Genomic DNA, 24,403 nt, shown 5'->3' on the forward strand with positions numbered 1-24,403 from the left:
AAGCAATATATAAGGGTTCTCATTTCTCCACATCCTTGCTAACACTTGTTATTGTCTGTTTTATTTTTATTATAGCCATCCTAATGATTGTAAAGTAGTATCTCCTTATTGTTTTGCATTTCACTAATGACTAATAATGTTGAGTACCTTTTTATGTGCTAATTAGCCAGTTGCACATTTTCTTTGTACAAATGTCTTTTCAAATCTTTTCCCCATTTTTTAAAATTGGATTGTCTTTTTATTGTTGAGTGGTAATATATTCTGGCTCCAAGTTCCTTAGAAGATACATGATTTGCCAATATTTTCTATGTCTGTGGATTGTCACAATTTTCAATTTCTTGATAGTATCTTTTGAAAAACAAGGATTTTTAACTTTGATGAATTCCACTTTACCTACTTGTACTTTTTTCAGTGCTTTTGGTGTCAAATCTAAAAAATCATTGCCTAATACAAAGTAACACCTTTGTATTTCCGCTAATATTTACACCTTTGTTTTCTTCTAAGAATTTTATAGTTTCAGCTGTTAAACTTAGGTCTTTGATCCATTTTGAGTTAGTTTTTAGATACTTTGTGAAGTGGGAATCCAACTTTATTCTTTTATATATAAGTATCCATTGTCCCAGCATGATTTCTTGAAAGACTAGTCTTTCACTATTGTCATGGTGCCCTTGTTAAAAAATGAATTTACCGCCCTAACTGGTTTGGCTCAGTGGATAGAGTGTCGGCCTGTGGACTGAAGGGTCCCAGGTTCGATTCCGGTCAAGGGCATGTACCTTGGTTGCGGGCACATCCCCAATAGGGTGTGTGCAGGAGGCAGCTGTTCAATGTTTCTCACTCATTGATGTTTCTAACTCTCTGTCCTGCTCCCTTCCTCTCTGTAAAAAATCAATACAATATATTTTTTTTTAAATGAATTTACCATAATGCAAAGGTTTGTTTCTGTACTCTCCATTCTTTACTGTTGATCTACATGTCCTTCCTTAAACCAGACCCTATAGTCAAAAGAAACAGCTTTTGGTTTGATTTTTCTCCAATTTTTTTCTATTTTTCATTTCATTTTCACAAATTTCTGCTCTAATCTTTATTATTTCCTTTCTTCTTGCTTTAGGTTTAATTTGCTTTTCTTTCCCGTGTCTGTTCCTGTGAATTCAAATGACCACCTGGAGTACTTCCTTTGCCCAATGCAGCTTTACTTCCATCCACCACCTTTGTGCTATTATTAAAAATATATATTTCATTTCTTCATATCAGAGACCCAACAATACATTATATGCATTACCTTATACAATTGCTTTTAAAAAGAAAAATGTACGTTTACTATCTTTTATAATTACCTTTACCATTGCTCTTTGATATTGTGTGTGTGTGTGTGTGTGTGTGTGTGTGTGTGTGTAAATTCAAATTACTGTCTAGGTCACTTGCTTTCAACCTGAAGAACTTCCCTTTAGTATTCCTTGTAGTTGAGTCTGCCAGCAACAAATTCTCTCATCTTCTATTTATCTGCAAATGTCTTTATTTCACCTTCAGTTTTGAAACATAAGGATTCTTGGTTGACAGGTTTTCCCCCCTTCTTTGAGTATTTTGAACATGTTCTCCCACTATCTTTAGATCTCCACTATTTCTGTTGAGAGAAGTCACTTGTTAATCTTTTGAGGTTCTCTTGTAAGTGGTGAGTTGTTTTTCTCTTGCTGCTTTCAAGGTTTTCTCCTTATTTTTGTCTTTCAACATTTTCAACTGTTTATAGGTGTCTTGCATATATCCTATTTGGAGTTAAATGAGCTTCCTAAAAAGGACTTTTTTTTTTAGTAAATTAGGGAACTTTTCAGCCATTATTTCTTCAGATGTTCTGCTTCTTTCTCTTCTCTTCTTCTGGTTCTCCCATCATGCATATGTTGGTGTGCTTAATAGTATCCCATATTTTTCTGAGGTTCTGTTTTTCATTCTTTTTTCTCCTGTTCTTTGGATTACATAACCTCTATTGATCTATCTTCAAGTATACTAACCTTTCTTTGCCATTTCAAATCTTCTATTGAGCCCTACTAGTCAATTTTTCATTTTAGTTGTATTTTTCAATTCCAGAATTTCCATTTGGTTCTTTTTCCTTTATAATTTCTATCTGTTTATATTATCTACTGGATGCAACCTCATTGTCATATCTTCCTGTTTGTTTTTTTAGGATATGATTTTATTGATTTCAGAGAAGGGAAAGTGAGAGAAACACTGATGTGAGAGAAAATCATCTATCAGTTGCTCCTCATACACATGTCAACTGAGGATCGAACCGGCAACCTACACATGTGCAGGAATCCAACCTGCAACTAGGAATCCAACCTGCAACCTTTCGGTGTATGGGATGCTCCAACCAACTGAGCCACACCGGCGAGGGCACTTCCTTACTTTTTAAATTACGACTTCATTTAGTTCTTTGAAAATAATTATAATGACTACTTGGACATCTTTGTTAAATCTGACATCTGGTCACTGCCATAGGCAGCTTCTATTGCCTGCTTCCCCTCATCCCCCCCCACCCCCCCCCACCCCCCCCCCCCACACACAGTGTACGTATTATATTTTCCCTCTGCATGTCCTGTAACTTTTTGTTGGACATTTTAGATAACACACTGTAACAACTCTGGGTCTTCATCCACCTCCTCTCCCCCTGGGCTTGTTATTGTTATTTGTGTGCTTACTTGTTTCTCGACTGGCTAGATTATTTTAATGAAATCTGTTTCCCTTTTCTCCCATAATTTGTATTCAACCAAATATGAATTATTGTGTTCAGTCCTGAACGGCACATTTGAAGAATACTAACAAATAAAAGCTTCCAGGGTAGGGAGGGTTTCAAATGTCATAGACAAAAAGGCTAAGGGAATTGAGGAGAGGTCACAGAGCTTTGACAAATAGATAAACATTATCGCAAACAGACTTTAGCTCAAATATAAGGAAGAATTTTTTTAAATAAGCAATTCAACTATGGCATATGCTACCTTATAAAATAATGAGGCTTCCATTTTTAAGCAGAAGTTTTCAAACTGTCACAACTATAAGTCCTTGTTTGGGAGGGGAGGTGTGAGTAGATGATCACATTTTCTGTGACTGTCAAAAACCCTGGCCTTGAATATATCTAGCCATTTTGATATAAAGCAGAGTACTTTACATGCCTCTAAACATACACTACTATTATAAATAAACTATTCACTTCCAGAAACATTTGCTTATAAAGAAACCTTCTTAAATGTTTCCCTACTACACAGTTCCTTTGAAATTGCTATTTAAAAGTATTTTCCTGATTAGTCACATATCTAGATTACTACATAAGCCACTGAGAAAGGATTACTTTGAACTTCTACATTCTCTCAAGTACTTGCTTCAAAATACTAAAATAAAAATAGTTCATTTTTGAGAGTTCCTCAGTTTTTAAAATAAAATAATTGAGATCCAGCACTCACCAGAAGAAATCTTACCAGCACCTTTATAGTCAATAGAAAATGCAGATGTGACTCCATTGGCTGACCCCAGTTCGCACAAGGAAATTTGATAAGGGGGTCTCAGCTTGATTTCCGTCTGCATGTCAGATAGATTTATCTTTGTTGAAAGAGACCTGGGATTATTATATCGCTGCTTGGTCCTCTGAATGAAGTTATCTATGTAAAATAAAAAATAAATGTCCTTGCAGTCATTTGTTAATTAAATAATTTGAGAGTGTGAGGTTTATGGGTAGTAAATTTTGCAGATAAACTGTTTAATTTGTTATCCAAAACTGTTGAATTGTCATGAAGTGTTCTAATATTTATGTTTCATGGTGAATATATCATGGAGTTATCAGTTGCTCACTCTAGAAATGATACCGCGTAGGAATTAATAATTGTAAGTAAACTAATGATTTAACACTATCTGACAGAGAATATTTCTACTAGTATATCCACTTCAATGAATTACTTTGAACTTCTACAACAAAACAAAAAAAATAATAGCTTTAATTTTTAAACCAAAATCTTAATTTTATGGGGATTCATATCTCATAAAATAGTAAGTCTGTATTTATCAGTTGTAATTCCATAAGAACATACACTGTAAATTGCATGTTCTTATAAACCTGTTTTCTTATTTATTGCTTACACCATCAGAATGCATATTTAAAAAAAAAATTTAATAAAAGACAATTCCTAAATATCTTCCAAGATATCTCCTAAATCAGCGGTTGCAAACCAGTGGTCCGCGAGGTCCGAAAGGTTGGCGACCACTGTCCTAAATAATATTGCAATTTTATTTTCACAATTTGTAACTTGGTTTCACTATTTTTTTCCCTTGTACATCTGGAGTCAAAAAAATTAATGCCCACAGGCCAAATCTAGTCTGCTGACCATTTTTGTAAATAAAGTTTTATTAGAATATAACTGCATTCATCCATTTCTACATTGCCTATGGCTGCTTTCCAGCTATAATGGCAGGGCTGAGTAGTTGTGACGGAGATCTTATGGTGCTTAAAGCCTAAAATAATTACTATACGGTCCTTTGCAGCAAATGTTTGCAAACCTCTGTTCTATAGTAAGCACACTATAAAAGATTATCCCACAAACACAAAATTCTGAATCTCTGGCTTATAAATTTCTCATTCAGAAACTATCCTCTGGGATTAATTCTTTATGCCAATAATCAAAATTACCTCCACAGCTCATACTCAATTTTTTCTAATATGAAGACACTGTCATAATTTATAGTCCATTTGTTAAATTATTCTATCAAAAGCAGAATATTTTGAGTTTTCCCTCTCCCCCATTTCTCCCCCCAGTGAAGATAAAAAATCCCTTATGACTGGCTGGAGACAGGATAATGAAAAGGAAAAAAAATCAAGCCCTTACCAAATTCAATGAAACAGTATGGCCTGACAGCAGTGTTGGTCTTCGACATGTTATAAGTAGTAATGAATTCCTTCTGAAGCTCATCCAGGAAAGAGAAGGCCAAAACATTTGGGTAATTTTCAGTGCACAACATCATGTAGCTCACTCCCAGAGAGCTAATAAAACTAGAATATAAAAAAACATCGGTTTAAAAATTTCAAAGTAAATTAAGGTAATTCGTTGCTTTACAAGACTGATTCTATTACAACATAAACTGCTGCTACAAGTGGCAATGAAGATATTAACATTATATATTCTAGCAAAAAAAATTAAAGAAACTAAATACTATTTTTAGTTGTGGTTTAAAAATAGTAGACAAAAAAGGGGAATATACCTACAGGGAAACACTCAGCATGGTATTAACACTTCAGTTATTTATCACTTGGGGTAGAAAGCAAAGGGAAAAAAAGCTTTCCTGGGTGAAAAAAAATTCTGCAGTAGGACATGCATGCCATCGATCTCTAATCTACTGTTAAAATTGCTAAATATAAGAAAAATATTATTTTTGAAATAGAACCTTCCACACTGAATACCAGTCTCTAAAATAAAGCACTTCAACCATTAAATATAAAAATGTTTGACATTATAAAAGTGAGTATGCCTTATGGATTTTAGAAATCTAAACCAAATACATCTTATAGGAAACAAGGTGAAAACAAGACTATGCCCTCAATGGGACAGTAAGGAGATAAGAACCAGAAAGAGACTGTGTCCACCATGAGTGGCATTCTACCAGGAACTTATTTTCTCACTTATTCTTCCCTTATTAGGTCAACTTTCAATTACCCTCCAATGATGAAGAGCTAAATAATGAAGAAGTTATCCCATGAATAGAGACCCACTTTAGGCACCAATTTTAACCTCATTAAATAAAAAAAGCATTAATATGCAAAATGCCAGTTGATAGCAACTTATAATAGTAAGCTAAAGGAGAAAAAGATGATTTTAAGTGGCCAAAGGTGCTTATACTATCAGAGCCTTGGATAAAACACAGAGCAAGGAAAATTTGCCTTTGACAGCCTTCATTTCCTTTTCTGCAGAGTTCATCTATTCCCGATTCACTCTTTCCCTCTAACCCTAACACCTTCACACCCCAGAAAATGTAGATCCTCACTTTTTTAGATAATCTATCACAGGTAATCCCTAATTTACTTATTGGTTAGTATTCCAGAAGTTTATAGCACCTAGAAATCATTTCCCCACAGAAACTACATTGTAAGTTCCTGGACCAGTTCGTAAGAGCCTATTTGACATACATGGTGCTGAAAACGGAAGATTTCTCCATAATAAACAGTGTGGCTTTGTTGGTTGGGGCATCGCCTCTTACACCAAAAGGTTGTGGGTTCAATTCCGGTCAGGGCATATACCTAGGTTGCAGGTGTGGTCCCAGGTTGGGGTATGCACAAGAGGCAACTAATTGATGTTTCTCTCTCATATCAATGTTTCTCTCTCTCTCTCTCTCTCTCTCTCTCTCTCTCTCTCTCTCTCTCTCAAAAATCAATAAACATATCCTCGGGTAAGAGTTTAAAAAATGCTAGTAATGAAACGAAACAGGAAAGCAGGAACCACAAGTTATTTTCTTCCTCCTGCCATGCCCCTTTCCCACCAAACATCTAGTCTCCAATGAGACCATGCTGTCTCATCAATCTTAGACTTTATACATACTCTGTTCCTCATTATTTCTCAACCAAAAAAAAAAAAAAAAGAAAAGAAAAGAAAAGAAAAGAAAAAAGAGGGCTAGTTTTCACTGAATTCTTTTTCCTGGTTAATTTTTATCTCCATAAAAAGTGAAAATAATTAGGAGAATTAGGAATGCTCCCTGTCAAGAGAGTTGAAAGGTAAAGGAAGACAACTCTTCTACCACAGAACAATGTGAATGCTGAAGACAAAAGACTGTGGTTCAGATATACTATTTATTAGTTTTGTGAGTTTGAGCAAGTTTCTTTATATTCCTACTGCTCAGTTTCAGTTTCCTCATCTACATATAAAACAGATGTAGAATATCTGCCCAGCATCCTTCTCGTCTTCCCTTTGGGAAATTATCTCAATCCTACTACCTATTCCCTATGACTTTGGCAAAGCTGTCCATCAAAGGGGTGGGCATGTGATCCAGGATCCAACTAAGGGTACCTTAACCCTCTAACCCCAATGTTACTCCAGAAATGGACCACAACACAGAAAGACCAATAAAGTCCTTTTCTTGAAACAGAAGGAGAGGGGTTGCTCAGCTGGAATGAGGTAAGCCTGGAGCTGCCTGTACAGTCTTCTCTACTACATGGAGAATACACATATGCAAAAGGAAAGAGACTGGAAAAATGAGAGAAAGATTCCTGATAACCTCTGAGCCCCTGGCTCCAGCCAACCCAGAAGCCCTTCACAATACCCTTGTTTTTGCTTAAGCCAGAATAAGTTGTGTTTCTGCCCTCAGCAATGGGAAAGAGCTCTATTTATTAGCCATTCAAAGAGCTGTTGTGATATTTAATAACAACCTAAAGTAGAGGGCCTGATAATTGGAGGTACTGTGATAATGTTGAAATTGTTACTCCTGTAATCAGAACATAACACCAAAGAGTGAAAGAAAAGCACTGCTAGGAACTAAAACCAAAAGGCAGGTAAGCCTAAAATATACAATAGCCTTCCCAGCTGCAGGCAGCAGTCTGGGGACAGATATGGAGAAAGTGAATCCTCAGGAAAGGAGAGAATCTATGAAGCTCACAGCCATGATCAGACTTCAAATGAATTCACAGTGAAAAAACTAAGAAATTTTATTTCTTGCACTAATATTCACAAGTATGATTGGCCTCCCAAAGACATCTCTCTTTTCATAATATCAGTGTCTCAAGATTTTAAGATCTCATAAGATTCAACTTAGTTTTCATGTGGTTCATAATTATTGCTTTAGTCATTGTTGTTTCCTAAGTAGTGACAAATGTTTACATTTTAAATATTTATGACAATTTAAGGAAAGTATCCTTTAACTTATGAAACAGATGAATACCTTAAAATTTTATGCAGAGAGAATTGTAATATCACTACATAATGTGAAATCCCAAAACTAGATTATGCACACACATCCTGCCCCAAATCAATGAGCCGAGTTGAAAAATTTTGGAGAGAAATGAAGACTTAATTTCATGGCACTCTAAACACAGCCAATACCCCCAAAACAACCATCCCTCACTGAGCAGCTACTAGGATGTGTGCAAGCATAGTGCCAGCACAAGCCATGCTCCACAGAATATGCTCCGCTAGCTGAACTGAAGTATTCAGTCACTACACTCTGATAAAGTCATCATTTTTCCAGGGACAGAAAATTAAAGGAAGTTTCTCAATTTTAAATATTACTCTCCTAATTTTTTTCTCAAAAATATGATCTTCCTCTGTCTATTCAACCAGAATCTAATGTGAGGTACCATCTGAATTAGCACATAATTATCTAGTTAGTTACTTTGTTTGTTTGCTGTGGTATTCTACAAACAGTACTTCAATTTCTAAACAAAGTTGGAAACCACAATGCTAAGAGAAATAAAAAGTAATGTTATAAGAAAAATCATAAAAAGCTCCTTGTTATGACTGTTCCTTTTTATGTACATCAGATCTCAGAAATTTGAAAAACAATGTTTTGATCCAATGGACACTGTGAATCTTGTAAATGACCAATTATCACCTTTTGCTTTGGCTATAAGAAAGCTCAAAGCAATATCTGTGGCCCTCTCTAACAAATGAATGGACTATAAATAAAAAATAAATTATTTATACCTCCAAAGGAAGTGTTTGTATCTCTAAACGAAAATGTTACTTCAGCCCTAACTGGTTTGGCTTAGTGGATAGAGCATCGGCCTGCGGACTGAAGGGTCCCAGGTTCGATTCCGGTCAAGGGCATGTACCTTGGTTGCGGGCACATCCCCAGTCATGGGCGTGCAGGAGGCAGCTGATTGATGTTTCTCTCTCATCGATGTTTCTAACTCTCTATCCCTCTCCCTTCCTCTCTGTAAAAAATCGGTAAAATGTATTTAAAAGAAAAAAAAAAAGAAAATGTTACTTCAGTGTACTATTCTACTATCTTTATTTTATTTCTTTACAAGATTTTCTTACCTGTACTCTTGAATCATAATATAATAATAATAATTATTATTATTATTTTTAGTAAACTGAATTCACAACAGTTAAACAGAATTAGAGGGGTGTTTAAAATGTTACTACATTCTACTCTATTTTTAAGAGAATAAGGTAGAGGAACAGAAAACATTTGCAAAAAAAAGTGTGTGTGTGTTTAAGTCCAGGATGTCTGCCAGAATATACTATATACATGCCAATCTTCTATAATGTTGGTATCTGTCTACAGCATTATACAATAACTAAAATGCAGAATAACTCCAGGAACCCAAAGAGCCTCTGACTATTAAATAAAATATTAAAATGTTTAAAATTTTTTCCTCCAAGTAACAGGATTAGCCTAAGACATCATTTTAGATATACTCACCATTGCCACTACTATTTTATAATTAAACCTTCTGAAAACCCAATTCCTATATAATAAAACCCTAATATGCAAATCGACCAAAGGGTGGAACGACAGGTCACTATGACATGCACTGACCACCAGCGGGCAGATGCTCAACGCAGGAGCTGCCCCCTGGTGGTCACTGTGCTCCCACAGGGGGAGCGCCGCTCAGCCAGAAGCCAGGCTTACGGCTGGGCTGGCGAGCACATCAGCGGTGGTGGGAGCCTCTCCCGCCTTTGCTACGGCCGGGCGATAAGGAGTGAGGGGTCCCGGACTGCAAGAGCCCTGGACTGAAAGAGGGATGTCTGTCTGCCAGCTTAGGCCCTATCCCCAGGGGGATAGGGCCTAAACTGGCAGGCTGACATCCCCTGAGGGGTCCCGGACTGCGAGAGGGTATAGGCCGGGCTGAGGGACTCCCCTGAGTGCACGAATTTCATGTACCGGGCCTCTAGTAAAAAATAGCAGCTTACCATTACTCAGGTGATCCACACAGTTATTGACATTCTCTAAGGTTCTGTCCTGGGCCTCTCAGAAACTCAGGCTGCTTCCACTCTCAGTTTCAACTTCTATGTGAATGATTCCAAAATTTCTATCCCACCTCAAAATGGAGCTTCATTATCTTGCTCTCCTTCCTCACCACCCACCCTCCCCTGGCCCATAAGCAACCCTTTCCAAAGACCTCATTTTGTCCAATTCCAAGGTTTCAGTCATCTTTGTTTCTTTCTTCTCCTCATCTCTGGGATTCCATTTTATAAGGCTTAACTGATTCTTTTTTTGATGTGTCTTTATGGCTGGCATTTTCTTTTGCATTTACATTTGTATTTAACTAGTTCAGGCCCTAATTAGAAGTTAGCCTCTCTTCTCTCAGGCTTTCCATTTCACCCTACATTCCACTGTGTCAGCATTGTTTTCGTTTTTTTATCAAGTCATTTCCCTCCAACTTGTAGTAACAGCTTCCTGTAACCTCCTATTACATCAAAGTGAAATCTGTCAATCAAAACTTTCAGGGGAATCCAGGGTCTGGCGTCACACTAATTATCTCACATTTCCCACAACTATCCCTAAATCACCACTCACTTCACTGGGCCAAGCAGATTAATGCTACCACCATGCTAAGTCACATTCTTTTTTCTGCCTCTCCTCCCTGTACTGGATTCCCTCCTCTCTGCCTTAGCCAAATCTTACTAATTCTTTAGGACATGGTTCATGTCTTTTCTCAATAATGAAGCCCTCTCTCTCTCTCTATTATATCCCATACAGACCTTGCCCTTATCTGATTTCTGACAGTATGCACAATCAGTATCAAACTGCTCAGGAGTTAACTGTGCTCTAATTGTTATATGTGTATGTTCTCCAAATGGCCTCATCTATTCCCATGGTTTTAATTACAAACTATAAGCTGACCTCCAAATCTAAATCTCCATACTTGTCCTTCTTCACTAAACTTCAGACTTACACATCAGCTACCTACCTGACTGACAGTGCCTCTTGGATGTCTAACAGGCATCTCAGACTTACCATGTTCAAACAGACCTCTTGATTTTTATCACTTGAAACACTTATCTGCCAGTCCTGCTCACTTCATCCCCTTTATCTATCCAGATCCTCAGGACAAAAATCTAGAGGACTCTTAATTATTTTTCTCACATCCCACTTTAATCCATAAGGAAGATTTGTTGGTGCTACTCCCAAAATACAGCCACAATCCCACCACTTCTCATTATTATCACCCTAGTTTAAGTTATAAAAATCACTGCTGTCTGAGTCTCCTAAATGATCTGCTTCCTCTCTTTCTCCCTTAGAGCCTATTCTTCACAGAGTAGCCCCGATGATCTACGGTACTCAAAGCTAAAATCAGATTATATAACTCTCCATCTTAATACTCTTCAATGGCTTCCTATTGTATTATTCAATTCAGACTCCTTCACATAACCTAGAAGGCTCTACATTATCTATCCAATTCCTACCTTTCTGGCCTCACTTTCTGCCGCTCTATTATAATTGCCCATATTGCTTCAGCATCTCTGGTTCATCTTGATCTGTACTGATGGCCTCCTGCACTGGCTGTTATCTCTGCCTTGCTCTTCATCCATAGCATCCTTTATATGACTGCTTTCTTTTTCATCTTTTAGGTCTCTGTGGTAGACCCCTGACTACCACAAAGTCACTCTCTATCCTATCAGTTTTACTTTCTTTAGATACAATAAATAGTGATGAATACTATCCCCTTTGACTAGAATGTAAACTTAAGTTTTTTGAAAGCAGGTATAAAGTAAGATTTTTTTAAAATTTCCCATTACAGTTTTCCTGGGCGTATAAGAACACCAATAAATACCTAGTGATCAACTTATAAGATGGCATATCTGAGATCTGCAAAACTATAAATTTTTCTAAAGCCAGATAAAAAAGGGGACCTACTATTTAGTATAAGAATCACATGATTAACTCAAACAGGTTTTCCTAAACAAACACTAATTTCTATTTTCACCACTTAAATTTCATTAAAATGACAACCACTAAGCAAGTGATTTTCATGAAGCAAATTAAAGTCTTACTTAATGTTATAATGACCAGTTTTCAGTGTACTTCTATCGGGAAGCTGAGCAAGTTTCCTTGAGAGCATTTTAAAGTACTTTCTGCACTCCTGCACGCCTGTGCCTTGTTCATTGTCAGTAGAAGCAGAAAGCGGCAGTCCATCTCTAACACGAATAACTGAGGCAGATAAAATCATAGACATTTCAAGCGACAGAGAAGACCTAAAACAAAACGAAAAATTTGGGTTAGATAAAAAATTAAAGCCAAAGCTGATAAACAGTGTAAAAATGTTCAATTCATTAATAATCAAAGATATACTAATTAAAACGATGAGTATGCTTTCCTTAACAAATTAGTTTAAAAAAATAATACCTGTTTCTTTCTGGCATTTTCATAAGTATTGGACAATATTTAACAGAGTTTTAATATTTATGCCGCCCTAACTGGTTTGGCTCAGTGGATAGAGCGTCGGCCTGTGGACTGAAAGGTCCCAGGTTCGATTCCAGTAAAAGGCATGTACCTTGGTTGCAGGCACATCCCCAGTAGGAGGTGCGCAGGAGGCAGCTGATTGATGTTTCTCTCTCATTGATGTTTCTGACTCTCTGTCCCTCTCCCTTCCTCTCTGTAAAAAAATCAATAAAACATGTTTAAAAAAATGAGAACCAAGATGGCGGCATAGGTTAACGCCGGAGTTTGCTGCTTTGAACAACTACTTCAAAAGTGAAACTAAAACACGGAACGGACATCACCCAGAACCACAGGAATGCTGGCTGAATGGAAGTCCTACAACTAGGAGGAAAGAGAAACGCACACGGACACTCAGAGGAGGCGCAGTGCTGAAGTCAAATTCTGAGGTGCGGAGTGCACGGAGCGGGCTGGCGGCGGAGGGCGCGGTTGTTGTTTTCAATCGGGAGGGAGTCGCAGACTCTGAGCACCAGATCCGGGCGAGTCTTTAGGGACCCAGACTCAAACGGGAGAAGCGGGACTGTCTGGCTTCGGTCAGAGCGAGTGCAGCTTTCTCTCCGAGCTTTGCAGCGGGTGCTGGGACTCAGAGAGGCAGAGCCCCTGGGGACAGGACTGAGAGCCGCCATAACTGCTCTCTCCAGCCCACCCTGTTGATCCTGTGCGACCCGCCCCGCCCAAGCCCTGCACAGAGGCATTTGCCGGATAGCCTCAGGCAAAGGCTAGATTAGCACCTCCCTAGAGGACAGAAGTTCTCTCACTGCTGACACAGCTGATTCTCATAGCCACTTGGCCTGGAGGTCAAACCCTCCCTGGAATTAGCTACAACAATCAAGATTTAACTATAAGACTTCGAACAAAGACCACTAGGGGGTACACCAAGGAAGCATAACAAAATGCGGAGACAAAGAAACAGGACAAAATTGTCAATGGAAGATATAGAGTTCAGAACCACACTTTTAAGGTCTCTCAAGAACTGTTTAGAAGCTGTCGATAAACTTAATGAGATCTACACGAAAACTAATAAGACCCTCGATCTTATATTGGGGAACCAACGAGAAATTAAGCATACACGGACTGAAATAACGAATATTATACAGACGCCCGACAGCAGACCAGAGGAGCGCAAGAATCAAGTCAATGATTTGAAATGTGAGGAAGCAAAAAACATCCAACCGGAAAAGCAAAATGAAAAAAGAATCCAAAAATGCGAGGATAGTGTAAGGAGCCTCTGGGACAGCTTCAAGCGTACCAACATCAGAATTATAGGGGTGCCAGAAGATGAGAGAGAGCAAGATATTGAAAACCTATTTGAAGAAATAATGACAGAAAACTTCCCCCACCTGGTGAAAGAAATGGACTTACAGGTCCAAGAAGCGCGGAGAACCCCAAACAAAAGGAATCCAAAGAGGACCACACCAAGACACATCATAATTAAAATGCCAAGAGCAAAAGATAAAGAGAGAATCTTAAAAACAGCAAGAGAAAGAAACTCAGTTACCTACAAGGGAATACCCATACGACTGTCAGCTGATTTCTCAACAGAAACTTTGCAGGCCAGAAGGGAGTGGCAAGAAATATTCAAAGTGATGAATACCAAGAACCTACAACCAAGATTACTTTATCCAGCAAAGCTATCATTCAGAATTGAAGGTCAGATAAAGAGCTTCACAGATAAGGAAAAGCTAAAGGAGTTCATCACCACCAAACCAGGATTATATGAAATGCTGAAAGGTGTCCTTTGAGAAGAGGAAGAGGAAGAAAAGGGTAAAGATACACATTATGAACAACAAATATGCATCTATCAACAAGTGAATCTAAGAATCAAGTGAATAAATAATCTGATGAACAGAATGAACTGTTGATTATAATAGAATCAGGGACATAGAAAGGGAATGGACTGACTATTCTTGGGGGGGAAAGGGGTGTGGGAGATGTGGGAAGAGACTGGACAAAAATCGTGCACCTATGGATGAGGACAGTGGGTGGGGAGTGAGGGCAGAGGGTGGGGCGGGAACTGGGAGGAGGGGAGTTATGGGGGGAAAAAAAAAGAGGAACAAATGTAATGATCTGAACAATAAAGATTTAATTAAAAAAAAAAAACATGTTTAAAAAAATAATATTCATGCCCTTTGACCACAAAAAAATTAAATACCATATAACCCTATCCTAAGGAAAGTAATTGGAGTCAGACAAAATTTTAAACAGAAAAGCATCCTTTCACAGCAATAACTGAAACAACATGAACATCCAATAACAGGGGGATAGTTAAATAAATTAAGATACACTCATATCGCCGGAACCGGTTTGGCTCAGTGGATAGAGCGTCGGCCTGCGGACTGAAAGGTCCCAGGTTCGATTCCGGTCAAGGGCATGTACCTGGGTTGCGGGCATATCCCCAGTAGGAGATGTGCAGGAGGCAGCTGATCGATGTTTCTCTCTCATCGATGTTTCTAACGCTCTATCTCTCTCCCTTCCTCTCTGTAAAAAATCAATAAAATATATTAAAAAAAAAAAAAGATACACTCATATGACAGAATATATTGCAGATACTAAAGGTTATGTTTGTGAAAAATAGTTTAATAATGTGGTAAAATGCTCTCTGTTAGGTAGAAAAAAAAGGCATAATGAAAACACCAAATGTTTTCTATAGAGACAAAGAAAAGAAAGAAGGGAAAGATAATGGAGAAACAGATACAGGAAGGAAACATATCAAAATTAGAATAATGCTTATCTCCAGGAAACAGTATGATGGTTATCATTTTATAATTTCCTAAATTTTCATAATATTTCACAATGGGCACATCTTACTTTTATACCCAGAAAAAATATTATTTACAGTAAATCTCAAAGCTAAAGGAATTAATGGTTTTAATACTATCTTCAATCTTTTTACCAGAAAGTAAATCATAATAGCCTCTCTTATTACATTCTGATCATGCATTATAAAAATAAATAAAAGGTCTATATAGGCCTGGGTTTGAAAGAAATCAAGTAAATAGTCAAACTTTGATTTGAAAAAAAATGCAGTTCTCAAATTTAGGTTATATAAAAAATCACTGGTAGTTTGGTTAGAAATGTTGATTTCTGGGCCAACCTCCAAAATATTCTGATCCATTGCAGAACGGGACTTGAGAATCTTCCCATTTTTAACAAGTTCCCCAGGTAATTACTATGCTATTGTCTAAAGATCATACTTTGAAAAACATTGAATTAAACATGTTGACAGTGTGAAATTAAGTGATAACTATTTTCTGTTAGGCCATCAGAGCACTACCCCACTGAATGCTTCTCTTTCACGAGTAGTCGGGGCAACTGGAAACTGAAAAAATCTGATAACAATTTCATGACATTATATCTCAGAGAGTAATTTAGTCTTTACCCACCCAGTTCAGGTGGGTCAATTTTATCTCATTCCAAAATGAAAAATTGAGTTAGTAATATATCGAAAATGGTATAGAAAACCAACTGGTAATGAGTTTGGAAATCAGGAATCCCTAATTTTTATTGCTGTGTGAAGTCAAAATCTGACTGCCCACTGACGATGGTAACTGATTGACAATAAACATTAACCCAAATAATAATGCTAATGCATTATACTTACTCCCCCCTTTTCCTGTTTTCATGAGGAAATGACAGGAATAGCTAGGTATTAATATGTCATTACCCTTTATATTTTTCTCCTCTATAATTTACTTAAAAGGGAAAAAACCCAGCAGGAATTAAATTAGCCTTTACCATAATGGATTCTTTAAAGTTCCAACATGACATAAATGATTTGGATAAAAGAATTTTTTTATTGATTTCAGAGAGGAAGGGAAAGGGAGAGAGAGAGATAGAAACGTCAATGGAGAGAATCATTGATCGGCTGCCTCCTGCACGCTCCCTACTGGAGGTTGAGCCTGCAACCCAGGCATGTGCCCTGACCAGGAATCAACTGTGACCTCCTGGTTCATAGGTGAGTACTCAACCACTGAGCCACACCGACCAGGTGGATAAAATCATTTTTGTCCCTATTCAACTAATTTCTTTTCTAAAAGCAGTAGCAAGAGAAAACTGCAATTTCTCAAGGGATAAAAGCTATATTATAATCCCTTTTAAAAAGTATTACCATGTTTTATTTACTTAAACCACAGTTGCAACATTTACCTTAAGAAAGCAGGAACATGTCATTTCATACTCTTAAACATTTATTATTTAAATGTAAAACTTTTATCTTTACAGAAATATACTGCAACACAAGGACTACTCTGATAACACGAGGAAAGGGTTGTAATGATAGTTTCCAAACACCCATATACTCAGTATTTAAAAGTAGACTGGCAATGGCCAATATGGCTTGGTTCTTTGGAGCGTCGTCCTGTACACCAAAAGGTGGTGAGTTTGATTCTCGGTCAGAGTACATACCCAGGTTGCAGGTTTGGGGCGTGGTTGGGGCATCTGATGGAGGCAACTCTCCGATTGTTTCTCTCTCTCCCCCCCACGCCCCACCCCCTTCACCTCTCTAAATATCAATTTAAAAATTTTTAAGAAAAGTAAATAAAATAAAAGTAAACTGTATTCTGCCCTAACCAGTAACCGGTTTGGCTCAGTGGATAGAGCATCGGCCTGTGGACTGAAGGGTCCCAGGTTCAATTTGGGTCCCAGGTTCAATTCCAGTTAAGGGCATGTACCTTGGTTGCGGGCACATCCCCAGTAGGCAGTGTGCAGGAGGTAGCTGATCGATGTTTCTCTCTCATCGATGTTTCTAACTCTCTATCCCTCTCCCTTCCTCTCTGTAAAAAAAAAATCAATAATATATATATATTTAAAAAGTAAACTGTATTCTTTCATGCCTGATCTTTTTAGGTTCCCAACAGAAATATTAGAAATTATCTTTATTACAGGGTGACAACTTTCATGTAATCTTTAAAGTTATTCCTTTCTTCATGACTTAAAAGACAAAAAGATAAGATTCATACTTCCTAAAACATATACTGAGAAAAGAATAACAACCTGTAAGGTCCATTCATTCAACAAACATTTATTGAGTACTGTTAAAAAGAAAAGCCACAGGCCCAGAAGTGCTCACTTGTGCTAAAAGCCCATGATACCAAAAGCTAGATTAAATACCCACCCTGATTTTAGTTTCAGAATCTCCCCGGAGTGTAATTTTAAACCAATCAGTCTGGAATTTCCTGATCCACATAAGTGAGGTTGTTCTGCCAGGTAAGAGCCCCCCTGCCTGTCCTCGACTAACATAATCCACTCTTAACTTTTTTTTTTAAATATATTTTATTGATTTTTTACAGACAGGAAGGGAGAGGGATAGAGAGTTAGAAACATCGATGAGAGAGAAACATTGATCAGCTGCCTCCTGCACACTCCCTACCGGGTATGTGCCTGCAACCAAGGTACATGCCTTTGATCGGAATCGAACCTGGGACCCTTGAGTCCGCAGGCCAACGCTCTATCCACTGAGCCAAACCGGTTAGGGCCACTTTTAACTTCTTAGTCCCAACCCTCCTTCTGCCTCTAAAAACATTCCATTTTGTACAACCCTTCAGAGCACTCTACTAGTTGCTAGACAGTATGCAGCTGTATTCATGACTAACTTAATAAAGCCAATTACATCTTCAAGTTTTATTTTTTAACAGTCCATACTGTATGCCAGGGACTATGCCAGACATTAGGAATACATAGTTCCTACCATCAAGAAGCAACAATCCAACCTGGCCGGTGTGGCTCAGTGGTTGAGCATCAATATGAACCAGAAGGTCACAGTTCAATTCCTAGTCAGGGAGTATGCCCAGGTTGCAGGCTCGATCCTCAGTGTAGGGTGTGCAGGAGGCAGCCAATTGATGATTCTCTCTCATCACTGATGTTTCTGTATCTCTTTCTCCCTTTCCCTTTCTCTCTGAAATCAATAAAAATATATTTTTTAAAAAAGAGGCATCAATCCAGAATTAAACAAATTCAGATTAAAAGAGCAAACACAATGCAAGATGCATTGACTACCACTTTACTAACTGTAAAACTAGCTAGACAATTTGCGTTTCAGATATTCCTTATACATACCTTTAGGCTAATACAATACAGCAGTGATATTCCCTGTCAAAATTCTTAAGAGGTTGTCAGGGAATTATCAGTAGATAAGATTTTTCTGAGAAGGAAACGTTTCTTCTTCAGTCATTTGACCTACCATCCAAACCAGTTAACTAGGAAAAGAAACTGGGATGATTGTCCAATGAGCAATGCCAGGCTTGACTAACTTGCAGACAGACTTCCATAATCTTAGAATAAGCAATCTCTCCTCTATCAACTCAATAAATATTAACATTCCCTGCCCGCCCCCCCCCCCTTTTTCTTTTTACCATGGATTCTTAATGCAGTTCCTTGGGGGGAAAAAAACACTCTCATATAATCTGGACTGTGCTAGCAGAAAGAGGCATTTGTCCACATCAAGGCCAACCTAGGATTAGAGTACAGTGTAGAGTGTAGGCAAGGTGGTGGTTGGGAAAGCCAAGGAAGGCCCAGTGGGAACTGGGGAAAGCAAGAGGTTAAAATACTTGCATGGGAAAATTTAGGAGCAATGGTAGTTCTACAAGGGCCATAGATACATTTTTAGGCCCCTGATCCATTTTCCCTCACCTTTTACACTGGAAAAATACTGCATATGCCTTAGACAGCAGAAGAAAAGTCACAGAGAATCTGAGTACTGAACTCTATATTCTCTTCCCAATAGCAATTGTAGAGGTCTAGGTAAATATTTATGTAAAGGCTGAGGGAAAAAAAGTCCCACAATGGCAAACTACTCTAACAGTGGTGAGCAACCTTTTAGACCCAAGATAACAAGATGCTGACCTCTTTTCCTCAGAACCTTCTGGGGTAATGACCATGGGCCCAAGGTACCAGGAAGGCAACCTCTCAAAAGTAATAAATAAAACCCAATGTATAAGTATACTTTATATCTATTTTCTAGCAAGATGCTTTCATAAATGCCTCTTTTAAGATAAAAACATTTATATTGGGTTAATCATATGTTTTAAAAATATATTTTATTGATATTTTATAGAGAGGAAGGGAGAGGGATAAAGAGTTAGAAGCATTGCCGAAACCGGTTTGGCTCAGTGGATAGAGCGTCGGCCTGCGGACTGAAAGGTCCCAGGTTCGATTCCGGTCAAGGGCATGTACCTGGGTTGCGGGCACATCCCCAGTAGGGGGTGTGCAGGAGGCAGCTGATCGATGTTTCTCTCTCATCGATGTTTCTAGCTCTCTATCTCTCTCCCTTCCTCTCTGTAAAAAAATCAATAAAATATATTTAAAAAAAAAAAGAGTTAGAAGCATTGATGAGAGAGAATCATCAATCAGCTGTCTCCTGCACACCTACTGGGGATGTGCCCGCAACCAAGGTACATGCCCTTGACCAGAATCAAACCTGGGACCTTTCAGTCCACAAGCCGAAGTTCTATCCACTGAGCCAAACCAGTTAGGGCTAATTGCTCATATTTTATTTTAGTTCATTATTTCCCAAACTTCAGTCATCCAAGTACCATTTTCAGAATTCTTACCATATCTGTATCCCACCTGTACTATTTATCTACCTAATATGTCTTTCAATTGATTTATTTTTTGCCCTACCCTTAGCAATAGTATCTGTGAAATCAGTGTTAATGTGCCAGGATTTTCTCCCAACTTAATAAATTAAAATAAAGAACTTTTGTGGTTTCAAATATGAGTGTGAAAATTTTGAAGAATTATTATTTTTTTAATGTTCATCTGCCTACTACTCAAATTATCTTGCATATCTGATGGTACCAGAATTTGGTAAACACTACCATGGTACATATTATTTTCATTAAAAGTGCTAACAGGTCTGTGAGAATTGGGAGAGGGGTTTATTTGGAAAGAAACCTATACTAACTGTGATGCACAGGGTGGGAGCAAGATTAAGTGAAAAGGGAAGTTCTTTATACAGCCATACATTAACAGGAAGACACTTGGGAAACAGTTTAGAGAAGGAAAATGTTAAGGTTACCAAGGATAAGCAGAATTTATTTTGCAACTTGTCCCACCCCCAACCTCTCCAGCAGCCTTTGATACTCCTATTACAGGAGCTTGCACTGAACAGTATGTTTAAGACCTCAAGCTTCAGAGTAGATTATCACCACATCTAGGAACAGGGCCCCAAATACATGCACAAACGTGTCAATCCCCAACATTTGTGTATAGCACCTCATAGTTTACAGTGAGTAGGGATAGCCTTCATTTGAAAGATGAGGAAATGAAGGCTCCCTTTCTCAATGTCACTCTGCTACTATATGGCAGAACTGGTGCTTAAACCTAAGTTTCTTCTATCTCTACATCACTGTGCTACACCAGTCACCTAAAACCAACCAGGGGCAAGAACCCAGTGATACAGAAACTATCTAGCTACTCATTTTGAAATAATAATAAAAGGCCAGCTTACGTTTTCTTTAAGAGGCTGTATAGTAATTAACAGGATGAACTCTGGAACTAGATTGCCTGGATTCCAAAACTGGCTCAACCATGTACTAACTGTGCCTTTCTATACCAAATTTCCTCACCTATAAAGTGTGGTTACTAACAGTATATATCTCATAGAATTATTTTAAAGAAACTAATAGTATCTACCTTACAGGAACATGTAAAGAACCTGAAGCACTGCCTTGCAGACTTAAAGTGCAATATTAAGTGTTGGCTATTATTATTATTATTATTATTAACTGACTACCCTCGAGTTACCAGGTACTTTATACACATCACCTCATGGAAGTCTTCCAATAACCTGTGAGGTAAGTATTATCAGATCCATTTTACCTTTGAGGAAATTCAAGCTCAGAAAGGTTAATGAATTCAGTCTCCAAACTAGCAAGTGATCGATTTAAACTCAGGCTCCACTCTAACCACCCTCTGAGGCATTGCCTCTCAACATATCCAAGCTTCTTATTCAACTACATGGAGAGGAAGGTCACAGGCACCACCACCCCTGCTTTGATAAGAGAGCTGGGCGTCTTTCATACACCAATATAAAATATACCTAGATTTTTAAAAATCATACACCAAAAGGAGCACTAAACTGAGATCCTGGGTTCTCAACACAGGAAATGTCCAGATGTCGCATTAACTTAGGGTATGGTCACAGATGTCAGATTCAATTACTGAACTACAGCCCTCACATACCAGAAATCATAGGTACTGTTCAAGATACTGCCTAATTCCTTATAACAGTGGTTCTCAACCTTGGCTGCACATTAGAATCACCTGGGGATCTTTTTAAAATCCTGATTTCCCTTGGCTGCACATTAGAATCACCTGGGGATCTTTTTAAACTCCTGATTTCTAGCCAAGGTTGAGAACCACGGCCTTATAATGTCAGCACATGAGCAAATGCCAGTAACTTCATTCAGGGAGTTTTAACAGTGGCTGTTCCACCTGTGAGCTGGGATCCCAGCTTCTCCAGTCCAGCGGCTGGCTCCTCCGCCTGTGCTTTGCCTCGGCTCAACAGGCACAGAAAGGACTGGTTCTCCAGCAGCCAACCACCCCTGATGGACGGCCCAGGGAACTCCGGCGCACCAGAAAAGCCCAACACTGCTATCACTGGCAGAGAGAGTCAAGCCGGCTGCGGCTCAGTCTTTTATTTTGCAGCCCTTTTCCATCTGTCCAGCCAACTGCTCAGGTCTCTATGCACATCGTTCCCAAAATGCCAATAACAAGGCCCGATGAGGTTTCTGAGGGCCAGCGCGGGCCAATCTCTGGGCTCAGTGCTCATTCAATCAATCCCCCGAAAACGCAAATTTAGCCCCCGATTCGAATCCCACCCTGCCTAAAAGGAATGGAAAAAGCCACGTCAAACTCTTGGGGGCATCTAAGCAGCCTGGGTGGATCCCGGGGTTTCCAACACCTGGGAGCCAGGGAATGCCCTCCGCTGCTGACATCCCAGGGCGACTGCCCTCCCCGTCGGACCCCGGCCCCGGCTATACCGTACCCACGGAAGGTCAGCCGGGGGCAACCGCCGCCCACGCGGCACCAAAGACCCCGCAAGTCGAAAGGGACTAAGTCCCCGCAATCCCGCTCCTCCCGTGCTCCCTGGTTCCAACAACACCCGGCTCCGCCCCTACGGCACGGGCTGGGTTCCTGCCCTGGAATTGGTCTGTAGATACGCAGGCAAGGGCCAGGGCCGTGCGGAGAGGCGGGGAAATGGAGGGGAGCGGCCGGCCGGGGGTTTGAGCGACCCCGAGAAGGAAGAAACGAAGACTGGGAGGGGCCAGTGCGTACCTGTCGAGCTGGGACCTGCCGCGCCGAATGACGCGGCCTGCAGTGCATTGTGGGAACAGGGCGTGGCCTTTGCGCGGGGCAGCCGGGCGTCCGACGTGGCTGGTTCCCGGCGGGATCGAGCCCCGCCCCCTTTCCCTCAGCACGCCCGGGCCAATCAGGTCCTCTGGGAAGGATACACTAACCCGCCCCCTCCTGGAGCCGAGGTAGTCCCGCCCCCTCCCGGAGAGATTGGCAGTTTTCCAGGCACCTGCAGGAAGAGATGATGAACTCCGGTACTGACTGTCCATGCTGTCCCTCACAAATAAGACGAACCTCTTCTGCCTCCTGCCTGGTTCGGGAAGCAGTTTGTTTCTCACGCGACCCCTTCCAGCCTTTGCACCTGCCATGCATGATTAAACAAGCACTTACTACTTGTTTACCATGTACCAAGCACCGTGTTAGGCATTGAGTTACAGGAGTGAACATAACACTGGATGGAATCTAAAGCATAACAGGAGCAAGAAACATTAAACCATAAATCGTTATATGATTATAAATTATGACCATTACTATTAAGAAAAATTACTGGATGCGATGATGGGTTAATTCCGGATTATCAAAAAAGCTCTTTGAAGAAGTGCCTTTTAAGCTCCAGGCATATGAAATAGTCTTTAAGAATGTTAAAGGCCAAGGGAACATTATATGTGAGGTTTGGGGGGCATGAGAGAACTTAGTGTGTTCTAGGGACTGCAAAGAAATCAGTGTGGTTGGGGTGTAGGAAGCAAGTTTGGGCTGAGGTGAGGCAAAGGCCAGACTATGCAGGCCCTTATTGGCCACATTATAAATTTTAGACTGTATTTTAGAATGTATCCTAAGGTCATTGGGCAGCTAATAGAGATCTGATTTACATACTTAAAAGCTCACTCAGGCTGTTTGTGGGGAATCGTTTGGAAGAGGGCAAGAGGGATGGCTGGAAGGCCAGTTTGGAGGCAATTACGTTAGTCGAGGCCAGAGATGATGGTGGCTTGAACTAGGGTAATGGCAGTAGAGACACAAAGAGATGGATAATTTTGAGACATGTCGAAATCAGAGGTGGAATCCAAGGGACCTAATGGATTGATTGGTTTGCTGAGAAGCGTAAAGAAAAGAGGAGCATTAAGGATGACTCCTTAAGTAACTAGATGGGTTAAGAAGACATTTACATAGAAGGCAGAGAAAATGGTTGCGATAGGTTAAATTTGAGGTGCTTATAAATGGAGATATCAAACATATTTGGATATTTAAGTCTGGAATTCAGAAATGTCGGGACTAATTATATAAATGTAGTGGTTGTAGGTTAACCCAATAATTCAACTCCTAGGTGTATATGCAACAGAAATGTATTCCTATGTCCACCAAAAGACATATATAAGAATGTTCACAGGATGAATAAGTTTTAGAATATTCACATAGTGGAATAGTACACAGGACAGAGAATGAACAAACTTCAACTGCGCATAAAACATGGATGAATCTCACAATCATAAAATTGAGTGAAAAAAGTCAGTTGCACAAATTGTATACTACATGATTCCACTTATATAATGTTAAAAAACAGACAAAAATAATATATGGTAATAGAAGTTAGGATATTGCTTATCCTTAGGTGATATTAATGTTTGGAAAGGGTCACTAGAGGGCTTCTGGAGCTCTATTAATGTTCTCTTTGATCTGGGTGTTGATTACACCAGTGTGTTCAATTAAT

At 39.2% G+C, this 24,403-nt stretch overlaps 1 protein-coding gene across 3 annotated transcripts in view; it reads right to left on the reverse strand.

Moving 5' to 3' along the window:
- SEC22A (SEC22 homolog A, vesicle trafficking protein) overlaps positions 1-22,795 on the reverse strand; it is a 53,796-nt gene extending 31,001 nt beyond the window's left edge. Inside the window, exons 1-4 of one of the 3 annotated variants that reach the window (XM_059687646.1) lie at positions 22,681-22,795; positions 11,961-12,161; positions 4,863-5,026; positions 3,450-3,644 (exon numbers count right to left, since the gene is read on the reverse strand). In XM_059687646.1, coding sequence (XP_059543629.1) covers positions 3,450-3,644; positions 4,863-5,026; positions 11,961-12,142 — 541 coding nt within the window. In that variant the 5' untranslated portion in view covers positions 12,143-12,161; positions 22,681-22,795. Of the gene's footprint in view, positions 1-3,449; positions 3,645-4,862; positions 5,027-11,960; positions 12,162-17,075; positions 17,153-22,390; positions 22,626-22,680 lie in introns of those variants that run through there. The other 2 variants (XM_059687647.1, XM_059687645.1) reach the window with 2 other exon arrangements.
- Positions 22,796-24,403: the final 1,608 nt, after the last annotated feature.

This window comes from Myotis daubentonii, chromosome 3 (genome assembly GCF_963259705.1).
Source record: "Myotis daubentonii chromosome 3, mMyoDau2.1, whole genome shotgun sequence".
NCBI lineage: Eukaryota > Metazoa > Chordata > Mammalia > Chiroptera > Vespertilionidae > Myotis > Myotis daubentonii.